The following is an 18,672-nucleotide window of genomic DNA, read 5'->3' as shown; positions in this document are numbered from 1 at the left end:
GGAGAGTGGCAGAGGATGTGTGGCAATGCCAGGCCCAGCCTCCTTTGCTCCTCCTTCCCAGATATGTAGCCCCCCTGGCCAGAGTTTGGGATGGGTCCGCAGGCTGTTGGAAGAAGAAGTGGGGGATGGAGGACCATGCCAGGAATTGCCTTCCCGTGGGGTCCTGCTTTCAGAGACGGCAAGGGAGCTTGGCAGGGTGGTGATTCCTTCCCCAGTTGGTCCCTGTCTCCAGAGCGAGACTGGGCCCTGAGTTGCCGATGCCGAGTCCAAAGCAGCCGCTTGTTTTGCTTGAGGACAAGGCCAGCGGTTCCTGGGCTCTGGGAATCTGAAAGGCCCAAAGCATACCTCTCCTCCTCCCTTCACAGCGGCCACAAGGAGCAATCTACACAGCTCTCACTCTCGGTACTAGGCCAATCTCCTGCTCTCCCAGCAAAGGAAACAGCCAGGTTATTGCTGTGAAACAAGAGGATTTCTACAGGCAGAGCGAAACTGGAATTGTAATGAAATAATCTGAACTCTCCTAGCCCCCTACATTTCCATGGGGCCTTCCGTTCCTCCGGTGCTTCGTAACCAATCAAGGCTCACCAGCCTCCTTTGACTGTTAGCCCCGCCCAACAGAGGAGGAAACTGAGGCATGGACGGGGAAGTGACTTGCCCAAGGTCACCCAGCAGGCCAATGGCAGAGCTGAGAATAGAACGTAGGTCTCCTGACTGCCCTGTGCTTTAACCACTAGGCAAAACTCCCTCCTCTTCACAGGACCGGTGCCCCTAACAGTGCACTCTAAGGTGGGACCTCAAACACTGCCGTGTCCTGAGCTAAAGTAGCAACTAGCTCAATCCAGCCGAGACTTTTATATCGGCCAAATTCCCACCGTGGTTAGACACCCTCTTACTGCCCCTTGCAGCCAAAGGTTTTAGCTACAGGTTCACACTCCGAGGGAGAGTACCACGTGCACGGGGGAGTTTGGCAGTTAGAGCTTGCACATAAATAGTGCATGGATGCAGTGAACGTGTGCACATCGGCCCACGGGCGCATCCACAGAGGGATGCACGCGGTGACCTCGGCGGGTCAGCCTTTGCAGCGAGCACTTGCACATCAGGCGCATGCAAGCGAGCGCCTGGGCCTGTGCAGAGAGCGTGTGCACTTCAGCGTGGACCCAGTGCCCATGTGAGCGCAGGTAGCCCGCGTGTGCCCTTCAGCGCGTAGCCGGGGAGCATGTGTCAGGATGTCGGGGTGTGAATATGCATGAGAGTTTGTATGGCGGTGTTGGAAGAAAAATAAGCTGCTACGCCCACCCGCGCACACCACAATATGCTGTAGGGAAAGTCAGCGACACCCAGATGGAACGTTAGCAACTAGCGCCGTGTAATATGGAGCCCACGGAGAGCTTGGACGGACCAGCCCTGGGCCTGGGGGAGGGAGAGGGTCTCCTGTGAAACCGACCAGCCCTGAAGCCTGGAGGGTGGATTCCCCTGTGTGTCAGGGACACAGGGTCTGGAAGAAGCTCCCGGTTCAGATTTCAGCATCTCCCCAGTTCCAGGCTGACAAGCTCTCTCTTGAATTACAGACCAAGCAAACAGCAGCAGGAGGGAGAGGGTGCACTGCTGGGGGGCTCAGCAGTCCAGTATCTGGGGAGCCGGAAGGGGCCCAGGGAGTCAGACTGAGGTTAAACTTCTTCCTCCGCACAGAGGCAGCATCCCTTCCATTCTCCCCGGTGTGGGGATCTCACCAGGGAAACTACCGGCTATTCCCAGGACCTTCCCAATCCATCCCGTCTCCCCCTTTCCTGCCAGCAGCCCTGGAACCCTTGGAAAGGCTCCAGCAAGCTCTTCCCTGCACCCAGCCCTTTGCTGCCAGGCCGACCCCTCTCCCCCTGGCTGTCTGCCCCACTGCTGGATGCAGCAGCCCATCTCCAGCACTGGGGGGTGGGGGGGTGGGGAGCGATGCACTGGCACTGGTTTGCTCTCCACCCTCGCCAGGTGCCTGTAGCCCTCCCAGAGCAGAGCTGTGCCTGGGGAGGGCAGACTGAATTCCCCTGCCCCTGTCCTGGTGGGATCCTGGACTCAGCCGGCCTGGCTGCCCCCCCCCAATTGCACAATTTCAACTTTGGTTCCTGATTTGTTCCTTGTCTGGAAAAACAGCCCCCCCCATCCCCGCCATCTGGAACTTTATTGCATCGGGCTGGGCGCAGCAGCCCCTGAGACCCCCCCCCCCCCCCCCCCCCCCCCCCGCCCGGGGTTTCCCCCCCGCCCCCCCGGGGGGGGGGGGGGGGGGGGGGGGGGGGGGGTCGCTTTTCCATCCAGCAGCCCCAGCTCCCGGGGACTCTGCTCCGGCCAGGCAGCTGGGGCTGCCGCTGCTCCGGGCGGGGGGCTCGGCTTGTCTCTTTGGGAAGCTCGCTCGCTCCTCCGGGCTGGCGGCTGCCCCCTTTCTCCAGCTCCCTGCGTGCAGGGCACCCGCCTCGGCTTGCAGCGGTTCCACTGGGTCACAGCGCCTGCCATGTTCCCGCAGTCAGGGGGGGGTATTTTTAGCAGCAGGCCGGGCCAACGCGTCAGCAGCGCTGGGAGGCTGCAGCCGGGGAGGGGACCCTGCTCAGCTGTTCGCTCGGCTCTGGGGAGGGATAGCCAGGGGGGCCCACCCGGCCTTTGGCGCCCTGAGCACTAGCAAGAGCCTCCAAGGGGTGGTGCTGCCGGATCCCGGCCCCTCTCGGGCCTGCGGGTCAGGCTAGCCCCGGAGAGGGCTGAGTGCCATTCCTAGCCTCTGCCACTGCCCCCCGTGTGGCCTCGGGCAAATCACTTAATCTCTCAGGGCCAGACCCTCCAAGGGATTTCGTGTCCTCACGTCCATTGATTTCAATAGCGTTGGAGGCGTTGTGCCTCGGTTCCCCACCCGTACAATCCCGGCTGTGCCATGGATCACGGTTTCTCCCTGATGCTGAATCGGGCATGGTTCCGGGGAAAGAACCGGGACCCTGTCGTTTCTAGCTTCATTTATTTCTTAGTGGCATGAGATGGTTTGGGCCTGATTTTCGGGGAGGGGCTCACGCCGGGCTCTGCTGGGGCGTACGGTGCACGGCCCCCGCTTTGGCGCGTGCCACGCTGCGGGAGTTTGCATCTGTGCACAAATGCGTTTGGCACTGACAAAGCGGGCGGGGGAGTTAATGCCCCAAAGGCGTGGCCAGTGAGGGGCGCCGGGGCAAAGTTGTGGGTGCACAGATGGAGTCGTGGGGAGGGAGGGCTCGAAATCAGGCCTTGAAAGCCACATTTTCAAAGGAGGACGGAGCCAATGCACCAGGTGAAATACACACAGCCGTGTTGTTTTCACAACCCCCTACATTTGTACATACAAACCTCTGGTAACTGCTATCCCAGCCTGTCTTCTGCATGGGGTGTAGCCAGGGAAAGGGGGGGAGGTTGGGACCTCCCTGCACTCAGCTGCGCCACAGCCCTTGTGGAACGTAGAGCAGATTCACGTTGCTTTATGTTACGGCTGGGACCAGGCAGCAGTGGTCCTGAGATCGGGGCTGTGAAAGGTAATAGAAAAGGCACTTTTGTCCCACATCATATCTAGACCGTCAGAGCATCTGAGCTAACATTTGGCTAATTCCCAAAGCTGTTATGAAGCTTAATTAATCAGGGCGAGCTCTTCAGCTGACAGCTCTATAGAGGTCTGATCCAATGCTTGCTGACATCTGTAGAGGCCGGCCTGGCTCTAGTAGCGTACAGTAGCTGTTCTCCCGTATCTCATCTATTGTTATTCTTGTATATCGCCTGAGCACAGCCTCCACAGCTTTTCAATAAATCAAACACCGTCCCCTATGTCAGTCCCCTGCGGTATGAATGGGATGGGGCCAGTCAGTGACCATCTTTGCATGCTAGCTCGTATAAACCTTTCTGCTGCTTTCCAGGAAAATTCAGCGTCCATTCCTGTCTGCACTGGGGAGCCAAGTCTATTTTTGGAGGCTTTAATAATACCCACCGAGAGGTTGTCCACTTGCAGCATTTTTCTTTATAAAAGAAATTTTAACACGGGGGGAAAAAAAGACTTGGATTCCCTTATTTCCAGTTGCCCGGGAATTCTCTTCCTCACCCCACTAAAACAAGACACTGACAAACATAAAGCCAGGTGCAAGGCCCTCAGGAACTCCTGGCGCCAGGTCTTCTCCAGAAAGCAAAGGGATGGCCCTGGCCTTGGACTCCTTGGGCAAGTCATATAATCTCTCTCTGCATCAGACCCGCGCATTTCAGCAGGGGGCTGGTACTCTGCCCAGAGTCCTGGGTCCATCGTGGGCACAGGGCAAAATTTCAAGGGAGGTTTTAAAAGCTTGGCTAGAAAAGTTAGATTCCACCTTCTCTTCCAAAAGAAGGAGGGAACAAGAGGGAGAGATGGGGCAAGAGCTAGAAGTTGCTGCCTGAGCTCAAGGGATTGAAAGGAAGGGAGAGTGCTGACTTTAACAGCTGCAAGGGCGTCTCACACTCACCGTCAGGTGCCAGACAGGCTCCTCTAAGCTCATTTCGTGCCTCCGTGAAATAGCTCCGCAGAAGCGCAGCAGGAAGGCAGGTGCATTAAGGGCCCTGTCGTGGGCCTTGCGCTTTCATTTCAGTGTGTTGCTGTAGCTCCAGGAGGCTGCGAAGTAGATCGGGGGCTCAGTGTGCTTGGTGCTGTACACACACGTAGTAAGAGATGGGCCCTGCCCTGAAGAACTCACCCTCTGAACAAAGGGTGGGAGGGGGAACAGAGGTACAGGGAAGGGAGGTGTCTTGTCCCAGGTCACCAGCAGAGCTGCTTAGACCCCCAGATCTCCTGACCCCCAGCCCCATGCCCCACCCACAGGCCCATGCTGCCTGCACCTGCCATGAGTGTGTCAACCCCGCCCACCATGGCCAGCAGAGCCCTTCACCAGCTGTGCCATGTGGGTGACAGCTCTTCATGGCCCCCTGAGGACAGAGGCACTGGGCCTTCGTATTATCACGGCACCTCGGAGCCCCAGCTGTGGGCCAGGACCCTGCTGTGCTAGGTGCTGTATAAACAGAACTAAGAGCTGGGCCTTGCTCCACAGAGCTGGCATGTGCCCGCCTCTAGGAGCACGCTCTGTCAGGGCTGCCAGCTGGAAAGGGGGATGCCTGGTCATAGGCCACCCAGCTGCAATGGACCTGCATGGTCTCACCTTGCCCCTTCCTCGTGCCAAGGCTCCTCTTCCTTCCAGACCCAGAGGAGCGAGAGTTGTGGGTGCTCAGCACCTCTGGAAACCAGCTGTTTCCTCAGCAAGGGGGCGATCTGCCCCAGCCCCATGGCAAGGCGACCCTTGTCTTGCCCAGCATGGGGCCGGTTTACTCCTGAACTTGCTAGCCAGTCAGCGCGCTGGCCCTGCCCCGAGCCCTGTAACTTTGGGATGGAGGAAGACGGAGGCGGGAAGAACCGGCCTCCCGGGCGGATAAGCCAGCGCGTTAGTCAAACGGGAACAGGTCCAGGAGGGAAGCAGCAGCGAGGTGGGAATTACTGTGAAGCTGCCTGTCCCATGCAGGTCTCTTCCTCCCCCCAAGGGCAAGCTTGTGATAAGCCTATGGAGAATCAGAGCTGCCTTTGGGTCCGCCCTCTGCAAACCAAGTCCGAGCAGCCCAGCTAGCCGTGATAGAAAAGCATGCTCCAGGCCTTACCCAGAGCGTGGGGTGGCACATCACACTTGCCTTATGGCTCAGACTCTCCCCCTGTGAGCGCCTTGATTAGCACCTGCAGCTTTGTCTCATCAGCATTCGTTGCCCTGATCCCCTCCCCGCAGTGCTTCACCACAGTGAGTCCTGGCACACACAGCCGCGTTCGCTTTGTTGTGGCGTGTGAGCAAAAGCGGAGACGCAAGCGCCAGCCACCAGGCTTCTGATTTTCCATCATGCTGCCCCGAGGGCTTCTGCACAAGGAAACAGTTTGTCTTTCTCCCGCGACCATCCGGCGTACTCAGCCTCTGCCTTCCTACCACGCGCTGGCTGTGGCCGCCGGAATTCTAAGCAGGACTCCCCGGGTGCTGCCGTCCCATTGCCAGCTCCCTTCTCCGAGCCTGTCTGGAAACCCAGCCCGTGAGAAGGAAGCAGAGAGGTTTGCAACAATCAGTGCTACACCTATCCTGGAGGCTGCTCTAAACTCTCTTCTAAGGGCGGTTCAGTCCCAGTGGCACCTGAAAACTCAGCCCCCCGAATCCTGAGCTTCCTCCAGGCCTGCCCGTGTCTTTTCGCAAGTGTTCTGTGTATTTTCCATCATTTGAGAGCACCCCAAAAAGCCATTAGCCTTTGTACAGCGTGCGTGTGGCCCTTGGCACTGCAAGTAAAGATACAGTCCCTGCCCCCAGGAGCTTACAATCTGCTCTGACCCACTGGGGAGGTCAGGCCAGGCAGCTAGAGGAAGGAAGTCACAGAATCAAGTCACAAGGCTGGGACAGCAGAGAGCCGGCTAACTCACTGTTTGGATCGAGCTGGGGTCTGAAGGAGAGGGAGCTTGCATGGTGCATGGCATCAGAGAGGGAATGGCCCACAGGCACTACCAGACCGGCTCATCTAGTCCACCCTCCCCTCTCAGACACTAGTCAGTGCCAGTGGCTTCAGGGAACAATGCCAGAAACCCGTTGGACAGTTATGGGATCACCTGACCAGTCTCTCCCTAACCCCAGGCCGTTAGAGGTTGAAGTGTGAGGATTTACTTCTCATACACCTTTTCGTTTGTCTGGTCGCCATGGGCCTTCGTGTTCTCCAGAGAAATGTCCAAGCCTTTTTTAAAAATCCTGCTACGCTCTTTGCTTCCAGGACATCTTGGAGCAGTGAGTTCCACCGGCTAAACACGTGCTGTGTATAAAAGTCTTCCCTTTTCTCCAGCGAGGCATGTATGTGACCTCTAGTGCGCATCACACACCCAGCATCCCTGGGAGGTAGGGGACAGAGAAGGAGCTGAGGCATAGAGATTAAGTGACTTGCCCACCTGCTAAAACTTTATGGGGCTTCATCTCTCTCGGTGTCTAGCAGCCGCAGCCCCAATTGACTTCAGTAGGAGCGACCACCACTCAGCCCCTCTAAGAACTGGGCTGTTTTTGTTCAGCTAAAATACTCCCTTTGCCTAGGAATCAGCGTCTCTGGCCCCTCCCACTTCCTGCGTCTGTGGCTGAAAAACCCAGAGGCACCATCTCACAACAGAGCTCAAAATAGAAGCGCTGTCCCTCAGCTCCCAGCTGTGCGGGGCAGCCACACACACCTGCTTCCCCCCTGCTCGCAGCAAAAGCCAGCCTTCGGTGCCAGGCGGTGGGGAAGGATCCAACAGATGGGCTGGCTTGGATTTCTGCTTCTCTTTCATTTTCCCTTCAGCCTGTACATCTGGGTGCAGCTGGCAGCCAGTGCGTAAGGGGGGAATTATAGAATCATAGAAACGTAGGACTGGAAGGGACCGTGAGAGGTCATCTAGACCAGCCCTCTGCACTGAGTCAGGATGAGGCATTATCTAGACCATCCCTGACAGGTGTTTGTCTAACCTGCTCTTAAAAACCGCCAGTGACAGAGAATCCATAGCCTCCCTTGGTAACTTGCTTAACTACCCTAATGTCTAACTTAAATCTCCTTTGCTGCAATTTAAGCCCATTGCTTCTTGTCCCATCCTCAGTGCAGAACAATTTATCACCCTCCTCTTTATAACAACCTTTTACGTACCTGAAGTCTTATGTCCCCTCTCAGTCTTCTCTTCCCCAGGCTAAACAAACCCAGTTTTCCCAATCTTTCCTCATGTTTTCTAGACCTTTAATCATTTTTGTTGCTCTCTTCTGGACTGGCTCCAATTTGTCTACATCTTTCCTGAAATGTGTCGCTCAGAGCTGGACACAATACTCCAGCTGAGGCCTTATCAGTGCTGAGCAGAAGAATTACTTCTTGTGTCTTGCTTACAACACCCCTGCTAATACATCCCAGAATGATGTTTGCTTTTTTTGCAACAGTGTTACACTGTTGACTCTTATTTAGCTTGTGGTCCACTATGACCCCCAGATCCCTTTCCGCAGTACTCCTTCCTAGGTAGTCATTTCCCATTTTGTATGCGTGCAACTGATTGTTCCTGACTAAGTGGAGTACTTTGCATTTGTCCTTATTGAATTTCATCCTATTGACTTCAGACCATTTCTCCAGTTTGTCCAGATCATTTTGAATTTTAATCCTATCCTCCAAAGCGCTTGCAAACCCCCCCAGCTTGGTATCGTCCGCAAACTTTATAAGTGCACTTTCTATGCCATTATCTAAATCACTGATGAAGATATTGGACAGCACCGGACCCAGAACTGATCCCTGTGGGACCCCACTTGTTATGTCCTTCCAGCATGACTGTGAACCACTGATAACTACGCTCTGGGAACAGTTTTCCAATCAGTTATACAAGCACCTTACAGTAGCTCCATCTAGGTTGTATCTCCCTAGTTTGTGTATGAGAAGATCATGTGAGACCATAACAACGTCAAGATATAGCACGTCTACCGCTTCCTCCTCCTCCACTAGGCTTGTTACCGTGTCAAAGAAAGCTATGAGGTTGGTTTGACAGGATTTGATCTTGAAGGGGATAGTGGTTTGATCAGTCAACGGCGAGGAAATGAACATTTGCTGCAAGTCTTGCAGCAGCTGGCCAGCCTCCGCACTGTCCCAGATCCATGGTCCCGGATCAGAACCTGCTACCCCTTCCCTGTGTCGTCGAGAGGGAAAACGTGGAAGTGGCAGGCGAACCAGCAGCTCTTTCCCCCGGCGGGATTTGGAGCAGAGGGGCGCTGCTGGACCAATAGATGAGGGAAATCTTTGATCACGTTGCGCTGATTCCTTTCAGAGCCCCTTGGCAGCTGGGCTGCCCCACTGAGATGTGCTAAATATGCCTCGCTGTTAACATCCGCATGGCTGGATTAAGGGTGGAAGGAATGCACAGGGCAGCTCTGCTTGAGAGCGGGGGCTATTGGATTAACTGCTAGGCTGGCTCCTGTCCCCTATCAGCCAAGCTTTCGGGTGCTGGAATATGGACATGGAAGGGGAAGGACTTGGTTTGTGAGCTCTGCGGCAAAGCAGCTCATCCTGACTGGCTTCCAGGTAACGCAGTTCAGCTCACCTCCTCGCTCTCTTCCATTGTCACGGGTGTGAAATAGAAGCAGCCGCTCTCCTTGCCTGATGACTCTCTCCCGGGGGCAGGGCTCCGAGAACACGTCTGTCACGAGAGCGCAGGGGGCTCCCAGCTCATCACCCTGGCCAACAAAGAGCAGGCGAGACCCAGAAAGGCAGGGAGATCGCACCTGCTGACACAGCAGGGCAGCAGCAAGGTTGCAGGGACGGTTAGATCTAGGGACTGCTCCCACGATCTCCCTGCTGCGTGGAGCAATAAGACTAGGGCTGGTCCCATAATGTTGAGTTCTTTCAGCCAAAGACCTCCCAATTCTCCCAACTAACTCTTGCTCCTGCCAAACCTGGTCTTAGATCCATTAGAGAGCCCGGCCGGATGGTTAGAGTAGGGGGTGGAGCCAGAAGCCCTGTGCCACTGACCTATGACCTCAGCAAAGTAATCTCTCTAACTCCATTTCCGTCTCTGTAAAATGGGACTGGTACCACGATCACGGAGGCTGGGGCTACTGAAGTCATGTGTCGATTGGATCCTGGCCAAATTTTATAATTGCAAGAACCATCTAATAACGAGAATGGGTCAAATGTTTGCATTTCAAACGCTTTTGACACAAAAATGCCTTTTTGTTGAAAATGAAAATTTTCATGGAAAATTTGTTATTTTTACCAAGTTTTCCAATTATTATTATTATTTTTTTTTAAACAATAACTGATTTTTTCCCAGTCCTTCCCCAGAGATGCTAGTTTGGGAAGCTGGGAATGGGCGACAGGGGATGGATCACTTGATGATGACCTGCTCTGTTCATTCCCTCTGGGGCACCTGGCACTGGCCGCTGTCGGAAGACAGGACACTGGGCTAGATGGACCCTTGGTCTGACCCAATAGGGCCAGTCTTATGTTCTTATGAGAGAAAGGCAAAGCATTAGTATTTAGAGATGGAGCACGCTGAGGGACAGATGCTAAGTGAGGTTAGGCCGGATGGCAAATCAGTGGCCGAGCCAGGAACGACTGACCACTAGACAACATGCCCGGGCCCAGATCCTCAATGGGAGTTAGAGGCCTAAATACCTTTGAGGATCTGGACCCCTGTGCTTATGAAAGAGAGAGCTGGAAAGTGCCACTTGAAAGCAGGCTTCTCCCACAACATTTATGACCCTTAACTGCCTCTGCTATCCTTTGGCCCCTCGGAGAGGCTGCCATTCGGCAGCAGCTTAGCAACGGGAAGAGACGTTCAAAGGTAGGGATCAAGGTGAAACCACCCAAAATTAGCCGTTGGGTCTCTGAATAAATAGAATCATAGACTATCAGGGTTGGAAGGGACCTCAGGAGGTCATCTAGTCCAACCCCCTGCTCAAAGCAAGACCAATCCCCAGACAGATTTTTGCCCCAGATCCCTAAATGGCCTCAAGGATTGAACTCGCAACCCTGAGTTTAGCAGGCCAATGCTCAAACCACTGAGCTATCCCCCATAGCGCATACGTGGACTAGTGACTCCTGCCCACTATGCCATTTCTTCCCCTCTCCCCAGTGCATGGTAAAGGGAGGAAACCAGCAAGGATTAGCTAGAGTGGAGGGAGGCTACCTCCCCTGCCTTCCCCGGGACCCCAGAAGGGTTGGCTCAGCTAAGAATGATTTGGCCTAAGTTACTCACAAATAAAGCCGACTCCAGGCCTGACCAATCCGTGCCCAATCGCACCGTGAGGTGTACCTAGTCATAAACCACTGATTGAGCAGCCCGGAGCATCAGGAAGAGACTCCCTTGAGGGACACTTTCCTGATGGGGGGGGGGGGGGAGAAAGAGTCATTCCCAGCCTTCATGTATCTCATCAGCCGTGCGACATGGAGAAATTGGGCCATTAAGCTTCATTTGGACATGTAGTTACTGCGAGAAACTTAGCCAAACGTCTGCACGGTTTATTTTGATAAACTGCTTGGTGCCACGGAGCGAGGAAGAGCTGGTGACAGGGGAACTCACGAGCCCATGCGTCAGCTGTGTCTAATGAGGAACATGGTAGGGAGACAGCAGGATTCAGGAGAGGTTGGTTCGCTTCCCAGCTCTGCTACAGACTCCCTTGTGTGAACCTGGGCAAATCACTTAATCTCTTTGGGGCTCGGTTCTCTCTTACTATGGCTACGGAGCGAGGCCCTCCCACTCGGAAAGCATCGGTAACCCCAGCTCACTGGTGGAAGGTGACAAAGCGCTTGAATACGCTTTGACTTGGTGGAACGCAAGGCTGGAGGCAGATTTCAATGGAGCAGCTGCTACAGAAGGGAGTGAATGAAAGGGGTTTCATTAGGCATGGCTCTGGAGCGAGAAAGGGTACGTCTACACTGCAAAACAAATCCCGTGATAGTAAATCTCAGAGCCTGGGTCAGTTGACGCAGGCTCATGCTACAGGGTTAAAAATAACCGTGTCGATGCAGAGGTGCGGGCAGGAGCCTGGGCTCTGAAACCCTCCCCCGTCCCAGATTTCAGAGCCCGGGCTCCACACATCTACATGGCTATATTTAGCCCCATAGCACGAACCTGAATCATCTGCCTGGCTGTGAGGCTCGCTGCCACAGGTCTTCTCTTGCAGCCTAGACGTACCCTTACTCAGCAGGGTTTCATATTACAGGGCGCAGGCTGCTGTGGCTAATCTAGGGTTCCTAGATCTCCCCACCTCCCACGGCACTGGTCTGGTATTGGGCCCAAGTCTTCCTTTTACAGCCACCTTCCACCCGCAACATGCTGGCTGCTTCGCTTTTGAGCTCTGTCCTCCTCTCCCAGGCCGGGGCTGACTTAGCATCAGGACATGATACAGGGGCCGCTCACTGACAAACCCAAGGCTTCAAAGATTCTGAGTCAGGCCTGCAAAAAGCCATGGCTTAAAACCCCTAACTTGTAAAAATAGTTGGGGGACTTTTCCCTTTAGTTTCCTAGTTAAGGCTCCGTTAGGGGACATCCTATTCAAGAGGCTTTTTCCCATGTGGGCGAGGAACTTGCTCTTACTTTAAATGAAAGCTGAGATTCTCACATGACTCCAGAAACTGGGGCTTTTAAAAACACTAACTGTCACCAGAGCTGGCAACGCTGGGATGCTGTGGGCTCAGCACGGTAACTTCCCAACTACAGGATCGGATCCATTCATGGTCAGCGCCTCCTTCTGAACTGAGACTTTGATCTGCTGAGACTCCCAAAGGACGAGGGGAAAGCCCACCCATCTCCACCTGCTTGATCCAGCTACGCGCCTGATGTTCTTTATTTTAACCTCTCCACCCTGCCCAGGCTCTGAGTCAGTGATTTAAGTGCAGAGCACCTGGAGCTGAAGGTGGGTGGGAGCCTCAAAGCTGCTCAGCAAAATCAATAGTGTGTTGTAATTTAACTAGCAAATGATAAAGTTGAGGAGAACATTGCGGTCTAGTAGCTCCAGGACACCGGAGTGGGAGTCAGGAAACCGGAGTTCTGTTCTCAGCTCTCCCACTGATCTTAGACGTCACCGCCCTACTCTGTGCCTCAGTTTCCCTCCTGCCCGTCATCTGCCCAGTATATTTCGACTGAAAGCTCTTTAGGGTAAAGACTCTCTCACCGTGTGTTCAAGGACTTGGAATAAGGGGGCCCATATCATGGCGACAGCCTCTGGGTACTATTGTAATGCACACAATAAATAATGCCAAGCACAGGAGGGGAAAGGTACGTTCGCTGGTGCGGGTGTTACGGAACATTTGCAGCCAGGGAACAGAGCAGGGTTTTATTTTGGGCGACGGGGGAAATGATCACAAATAAATCTCCAGTCACACGGCACCTTCCCTGCGTCTGACCAGCTTGGGGCAGTCTGAGCACGTTCAAGGTCCGAGATGGACAGAAACGGAGGTCTCTGGTTGATCCAGCTGGCAAGGATGCCAGTGCTTCTCAGGAGAGTTATCAGATGCTCCTGCTGCATCCTCCAGCCCCCCTTCCCAAACAGAGGCACACCACAGCTGGGCGTTCATGTAAATGACAAGTTTATTGACCAGGACAGAAGGTAAAGCTTTACCAACAAGTGAACACATCAGAGTGGATATGCAGTACAATGGAATGGCATCGATGCTGAGCAATTCTCCTTGCCTGCCCTCCGGCTCCCCTTCCCACAGCCCACGCTTCACGGCATGCAGACACACACACAGCACAGGCCCAGAAGAGACGCACAGACACCGCGGGGGGGAAGGAGTTCCGGGCAGGCGAGGGCTTTGCTCAGGGTTTTGTTTAATGCTTTCCCGTGTTCAGGCTTTACAGAGGGTTTAACTGAGCAAGACTCGTGCCGTTATTCCCAGGGATCCTCCACCGCTTCTCCCAGGTCAGTGACCTAATCCGGTGCAGGCTCACTGAGTGGCAATCTCCATCAGCCAGCACCACAGCCAGGGGAATACGGGGCGCTGTGCAGAATCTGCCGTCCCTTGGCAGAGAGAGAACAGGGCTTTCCCCTGCTGCCCCCCTCATGCCCCCTCTGCCCGCCCCCTCCCATGCACACAGCTGAACTCCACGGTGGAAACTTACGAGAGGCCGGGTGCTGCTTCACGGCTTGGCTCCGAGGGGCGGCTCAAGAGAGGAACGCGCCTCGGCGCACCCAGCACTTTATCAATTACTGTAATAATTATTTCCGCAGTGCTCGCATCCCAGCTATCCTCAGGGCTTCAGACAACTAATCAAACAGCCATGCTCAAGTGCCTGGTTTCTACAACTCCGTCCCGCCTTCTGCCCAGCCAGGATTCATGCTGCCAAGCGATCTCTGCACCGAGGACGCAGCTCAGCTCACACAAGCGAAGGATGCAGTTGCTCCCAATCTTCACTCGCTTCCCTGGCTGAGAACTGGCTTCAAGCTGAGTCTCCCTGCCACGGAACCACATTTCATCCCGCCCATGACCTGGCCTACCCTCGCTGGCCCCTTCCCTTCCCCCTTGTTCTCCAGGGCCACCGTTACAGTCCCGTTCTGTAGCCCCAGATTCACATGCACCTCACAGGTGATCCCCGCCCGGTCTTGGCGTTCAAGAGCACAGGCTCTGAGGGTTGTATGTGGTCATGTTAAGGGGGTCGCTTCACTCCTGGGGGAAGCACTGTGCCAAGCATCAGCTGAGAGCAGTGGGGACTGCAGAAGCTGTTCTGGGGCTGGGTTGACACATTCAGCTATGTAGATGGACCGATGGATAGAGCCAAGCCAGCTACTATCCCCGCTTTTGTTTCACCTTTCATGGGGTCTATTCCAGCGCCTTGCCTGTGACAGGGAAACTCCCTGGCTGGCAGGAAGCCCAAACAGCCGCCCTCCACCCTGGGAGCCTGCTGCGTGAGCAGGAGCTGCAGCAGAGAGGAGTAAGGGAGCCAGTGAGTTTCAGACACTAGGAACCCTGACCCGCAGTCTATTGCCTTTGGCACAGAAAGCCCAGCTCTGGTGACGGGATGGAGGGGACGAGCCTGTGAGATCACCTCACCTACAGCACCCACTGGCCCCTGCAGCAGTAGGGTCGTCCGGAGCTGAGGGTTTACAGGGCAGGAGATTGCACTCAAGACTCTCCCCCATCACTAAATATTTTGCGTGTCACAAGTGGGGGGGAGGTGAGCTGCGACTCCCAATCAGCTTCTCGGCGACTCTCCTTTGCACCCCTGCATAATGGGTGCTTCCTCCTCAGCCACTTTTGACGGCAAGCTTTCCAGGGCTCTGGGAGAAAAGGCTTTCCAAAGCCCGGGGCAACTTGCCCGGCAGTGCCAGTGACCGCAGGTGTAAGGGGGGCGAGGAGGGGCTTGGACTCCTCCAGCGAATTTAACCCAAAGCGCATAGCCAGATGCTGCCGTGTCCCCCAGCTTTCGCACGCACACCTCAGCAGGCAAGCGCTCGAGGATGCTCCCACAGAGAACCGTAGGCAAAGTGGCTGTGACCATCCTCTGCCGGGATTCAGATTTCCCGCACAGGTCCTTCAGCCTGGACAGCAGGCGGAGCTAGGCATAACCCAACTCAGCTAGCTGAAGCTGGCCCAGCGGGAGGAAGGCAGACAGGCTGTCGCAGGAAGACACAGGGAATGAGCGGGAAAGGGGAAAAAAGGTAATGACTGCACCCCGTGCTCTGCCAAGAGCCTTGCATTCTGGGAGTCAGACCTGCTGTTTCCTTCCTCGTTTTGCCATCTGCTGCCCCATTATCAAACCAGACCCTGCCAGCTCCTACTTCCCCATGCAATGAAGACCCACTTCCAAACTCCAGGACCGCAACCAGGCAAGATAGCTAGGGCAGAGATTTCTGGGATGAGCATCGGGTACGACACACAAGTACAACCCAAAGCCCCATCCAACCCAAGTAGATGCACCTTGGGTCTGAACTGGCTCTCTCCACACGTCACTGGCTCCTCAAGGCTACGCTAGTCCTAGCTCACCTGCGTTCCCGTGGATGTTTTCACTACTCCAGATCTGTGTTTTTTTTTTTCCTTTTTTCATCTGGTTACAATACAAAAAAAACCCCAAACGTATAAAAAATATAAAATAATAAAGTGCAGTTTGTGTTTCTATGATGCCTTTGCCTTGTTTTAATGAACAAGAGACTTGTCTTTTTCGGGTTTTAAACGAGCCATATATTACAAAATATCAACTACGCCTAACGCGGTTTAGAAAACGCTAAAACATTGGCACGAGATGGAAAAGCCCACAAGAAAGAACGACAGAACAGTGGCGCCGGGGGGACACGGGAGTGGTTGAAGCAGTGGTTACAAAGTTTCCATGGACGCTAAAAATATCAAACAGTTGTTCCCTATATTATTATTAGCATGTGGATACTAATCGCTACCTTGGTTTCTCGGTGCGTTTGTCTGAAATCCTACACATGAATACAGCTGCTTCCAGTTAGAGTTCTTTGCCTGCACCGATAACGGGAGGATCCGGAGTCTCCCTTCCTCCCTCTGCGGAGTGAGACATGGACCCATGCTGTTAGTTTTTCAAAATGCCGTCGTAGACCTGGTAGATGTACTGGGACACTTCAGGAGCCCGGCACTTCAGGGACAGCTAGGAGAGAAGTGAAGCCGAGGTTAGTGTAAGAAGGCAGCAGATAACACACAGCCCATCTCTACTAGCTAGTCTGTTAATCCCTCAGGATCCATTTCACTGCATTGGATCCAGACTCCACCCAGTCTAATACACAGCGAGGCTGCCACGATGCATCACCCGCTCTGCGAGGTGCTATGCACACCAATGGTGCTGCACACAGATGTCTAACAGAGAGTCAGTCTGGCCTAACATAGGTAGGCAAAGACAAGTAACACTTTCCTGTCCCCACCGTTCAAGTTCTTCTGCCCTAACGATTGTGCACCTTGAGCTGGGTTGACTGAAGACCGAACCCAGGACCCTGTAGATCTCAAAGCATGAGCCTCTACTAGTTGGGCTAAAAGACCATGTCCCTTAACTCTGCTGCAGCAGCAGACTCAAACCTCAAGGGGGTGACAAAGAGCCATACCGGGTTAGCACAGGGTTACCATTGTGTTTTCCAGGATACCAGGTTTTTGGTTTTTTTTAATTTACATACAACTTCAAATATTTAGTCCCAGTTGCTGTCCACCAAAGCGCTGAGTTCTGCGAAAGCACACTCCCACTCACGTAGGAAAAGCTAGCCAATTTTGTGACAGAATTGGGGAAATGAGCAACAGAAGATAAATGGGACCCCACCCTTACGAATGCTTACTCCTTAGCGGTATGATTAATAGACCTGCACCAATGTTCAATGGGGGACCTGTACACTCCCGACAGTCCTATCCCACAGAATCAGAATTCACACCACATTCAACCAAGATAATGCCAGTGGTATTCGGCTGGCGTAGGTCAATAACCTTGAGAGGTGCTTTCCCTTAAGGGCAATGCTAACCACCAAGCTGCCAATTCCCAACAGCAGACCAGCTCGCAAATCAGAGCCCTGCTCGCACGACAAACTTCCTTCTCGGCAGTATATTTTCAAGGGTTTTAATTATTTTCTTTCCACACAAAGGGCCCCCCGGGGTGTGCCTTGAGATTCTCAAACCAGGAGAGAGACTCCATCAGCAGCGAGAAGAATCTACAACAATAAGCAGTAGGGAGGCAGGCCAGTTAAAGGAAGTAGCTACATGTGGGACAAGCAGCGTGCTTGCCTTTGAGTGGCTGCCACAGAGGCCAGGCCAAGGAAATCTCCCAAGTCTGGACAGCTGGTCTGTGCTTCAACAGCTCAGCATGGCACAAATCTAGTCTTGTTTACTAGAGGGGGAGTGGAAAGGCGGAGGTTGGGGAGAATTCTGGCAATGCTTTTGTGTTGATTTCTCTTGGCTAATTCGAGTGGTAACAATCTCGGCCAATAAATGCCGGCTGCTGAGTCAGCATTAACCTAGCTCAGCGGGTCACTAACGTAGCTATCATCAGTGGGTTCCCAACTCCTCCCAGCTCAGCAGAGATTTCCTTTGGCGCTGAAATTAACAGGCCCTGCCCCAAATGAGCGTGCTGGGAAGAAGCAGGCTCAGATTTGACATAGCTTAGGAAAGGATGTGTGGCCTCTCCTCTCCGCCCCATGCCAAGAGCCCAAGGGTCTTACTGTGTAATTCGGGTTCCCAGGTTGGATACGTAGCTCAGCCAAGATCCAGATGCCGTTGGTGAGCTTCAGAGACTGGTAGAGCATGTCCTGGCCTTCCACATTCCTCTTGGCAATGGTGTAAACGTTGTTGTTCTGCAGCCTACTGGAAACAGTGTCTTCAAACAGAAAAACACCTCTATTAAATCAAGTGTGCACACCAGACATACAGAACTACACCCCCAAATGTCATCTGTTATCCTAGAACCCCTAGTCACGGACCATGGGCCCATTGTGCTAGGCAGTGTACAAACAGAACAGGAGTGCACAGACGAGGAAGAACTGGCAACTGTATGAGACAGTGAGTCTACTGGGGAAGGCGCACGTTGGAGAATGAGGCAAGAGCAAGATTTGGTCATAAGTGTTCCATCTCCCTGGAGACCTCCCTTCGGATTTGGGTCTCCCTCAGGGATCCCTCTCCCACCTCCACGATCACACTACTCTAGGCAAGGCGAGAGTACAGCAAGGCCCGGGTCCCTTCCGTGAGCTGCAGATTCCTAAAAAAAAACCCAGAACTTGGACCGGCTGATTTTGGACATTGTACCCTGCGCTTCCGAGCCAGAGGATGCTGCTTGGTAAGAACAAATGAGTTCACTGCCTAAATCTCAACTTTGGCTTCTCAGTCATTAACACAATTCTCTGCACCCTGAATTCAAACCCTTTTCAGTGACTTAGCGGGTGAGAGAAAACGCCTTTCCCATCTGCCTCCCGGCAGTGGGGCCGTGATGAGGTTTTTATACAATTTGTGACTGTAGCGCTCGGGAGAGACGTATGATTTTACCTGCACATAAATATACGGCTGTAACCATGACACCTATTTCTCAGGCACCTTACAGCGAAACAGCAGCAGCAGGAGGGATCCAGAATACACAGCATCCAAATCAATGGCCCACACTGATGGCCTGTGGAAGCCAAAACCCAATTTAAGGGATGGGCTGGCTGTGGTCTTTCTGAGGCCAGAAGGAAGAAACTCTGGGCCATA

The 18,672-nt window shown here is 53.9% G+C and overlaps 1 protein-coding gene across 3 annotated transcripts in view; it reads right to left on the bottom strand.

Annotated features, from left to right (window-relative positions):
- Positions 1-13,601: 13,601 nt before the first annotated feature.
- Positions 13,602-18,672, bottom strand: part of AP2B1 (adaptor related protein complex 2 subunit beta 1) — a 98,495-nt gene continuing 93,424 nt past the window's right edge. For all 3 annotated transcript variants that reach the window (XM_026656418.2, XM_026656417.2, XM_026656419.2), the window contains 2 exons: positions 17,655-17,809; positions 13,602-16,108 (listed from right to left, as the gene is read on the bottom strand). In XM_026656418.2, the coding sequence (XP_026512203.1) occupies positions 16,034-16,108; positions 17,655-17,809 (230 nt within the window). In that variant the 3' untranslated portion in view covers positions 13,602-16,033. The remainder of the gene's footprint in view (positions 16,109-17,654; positions 17,810-18,672) is intronic.

This window comes from Terrapene carolina, unplaced genomic scaffold (genome assembly GCF_002925995.2).
Source record: "Terrapene carolina triunguis isolate 2854851 unplaced genomic scaffold, T_m_triunguis-2.0 Scaffold231, whole genome shotgun sequence".
Taxonomy (NCBI): Eukaryota; Metazoa; Chordata; order Testudines; family Emydidae; genus Terrapene; species Terrapene triunguis.
Note: the sequence above shows the minus strand (reverse complement) of the source record. Positions and strands in the feature narration are given on the sequence as shown.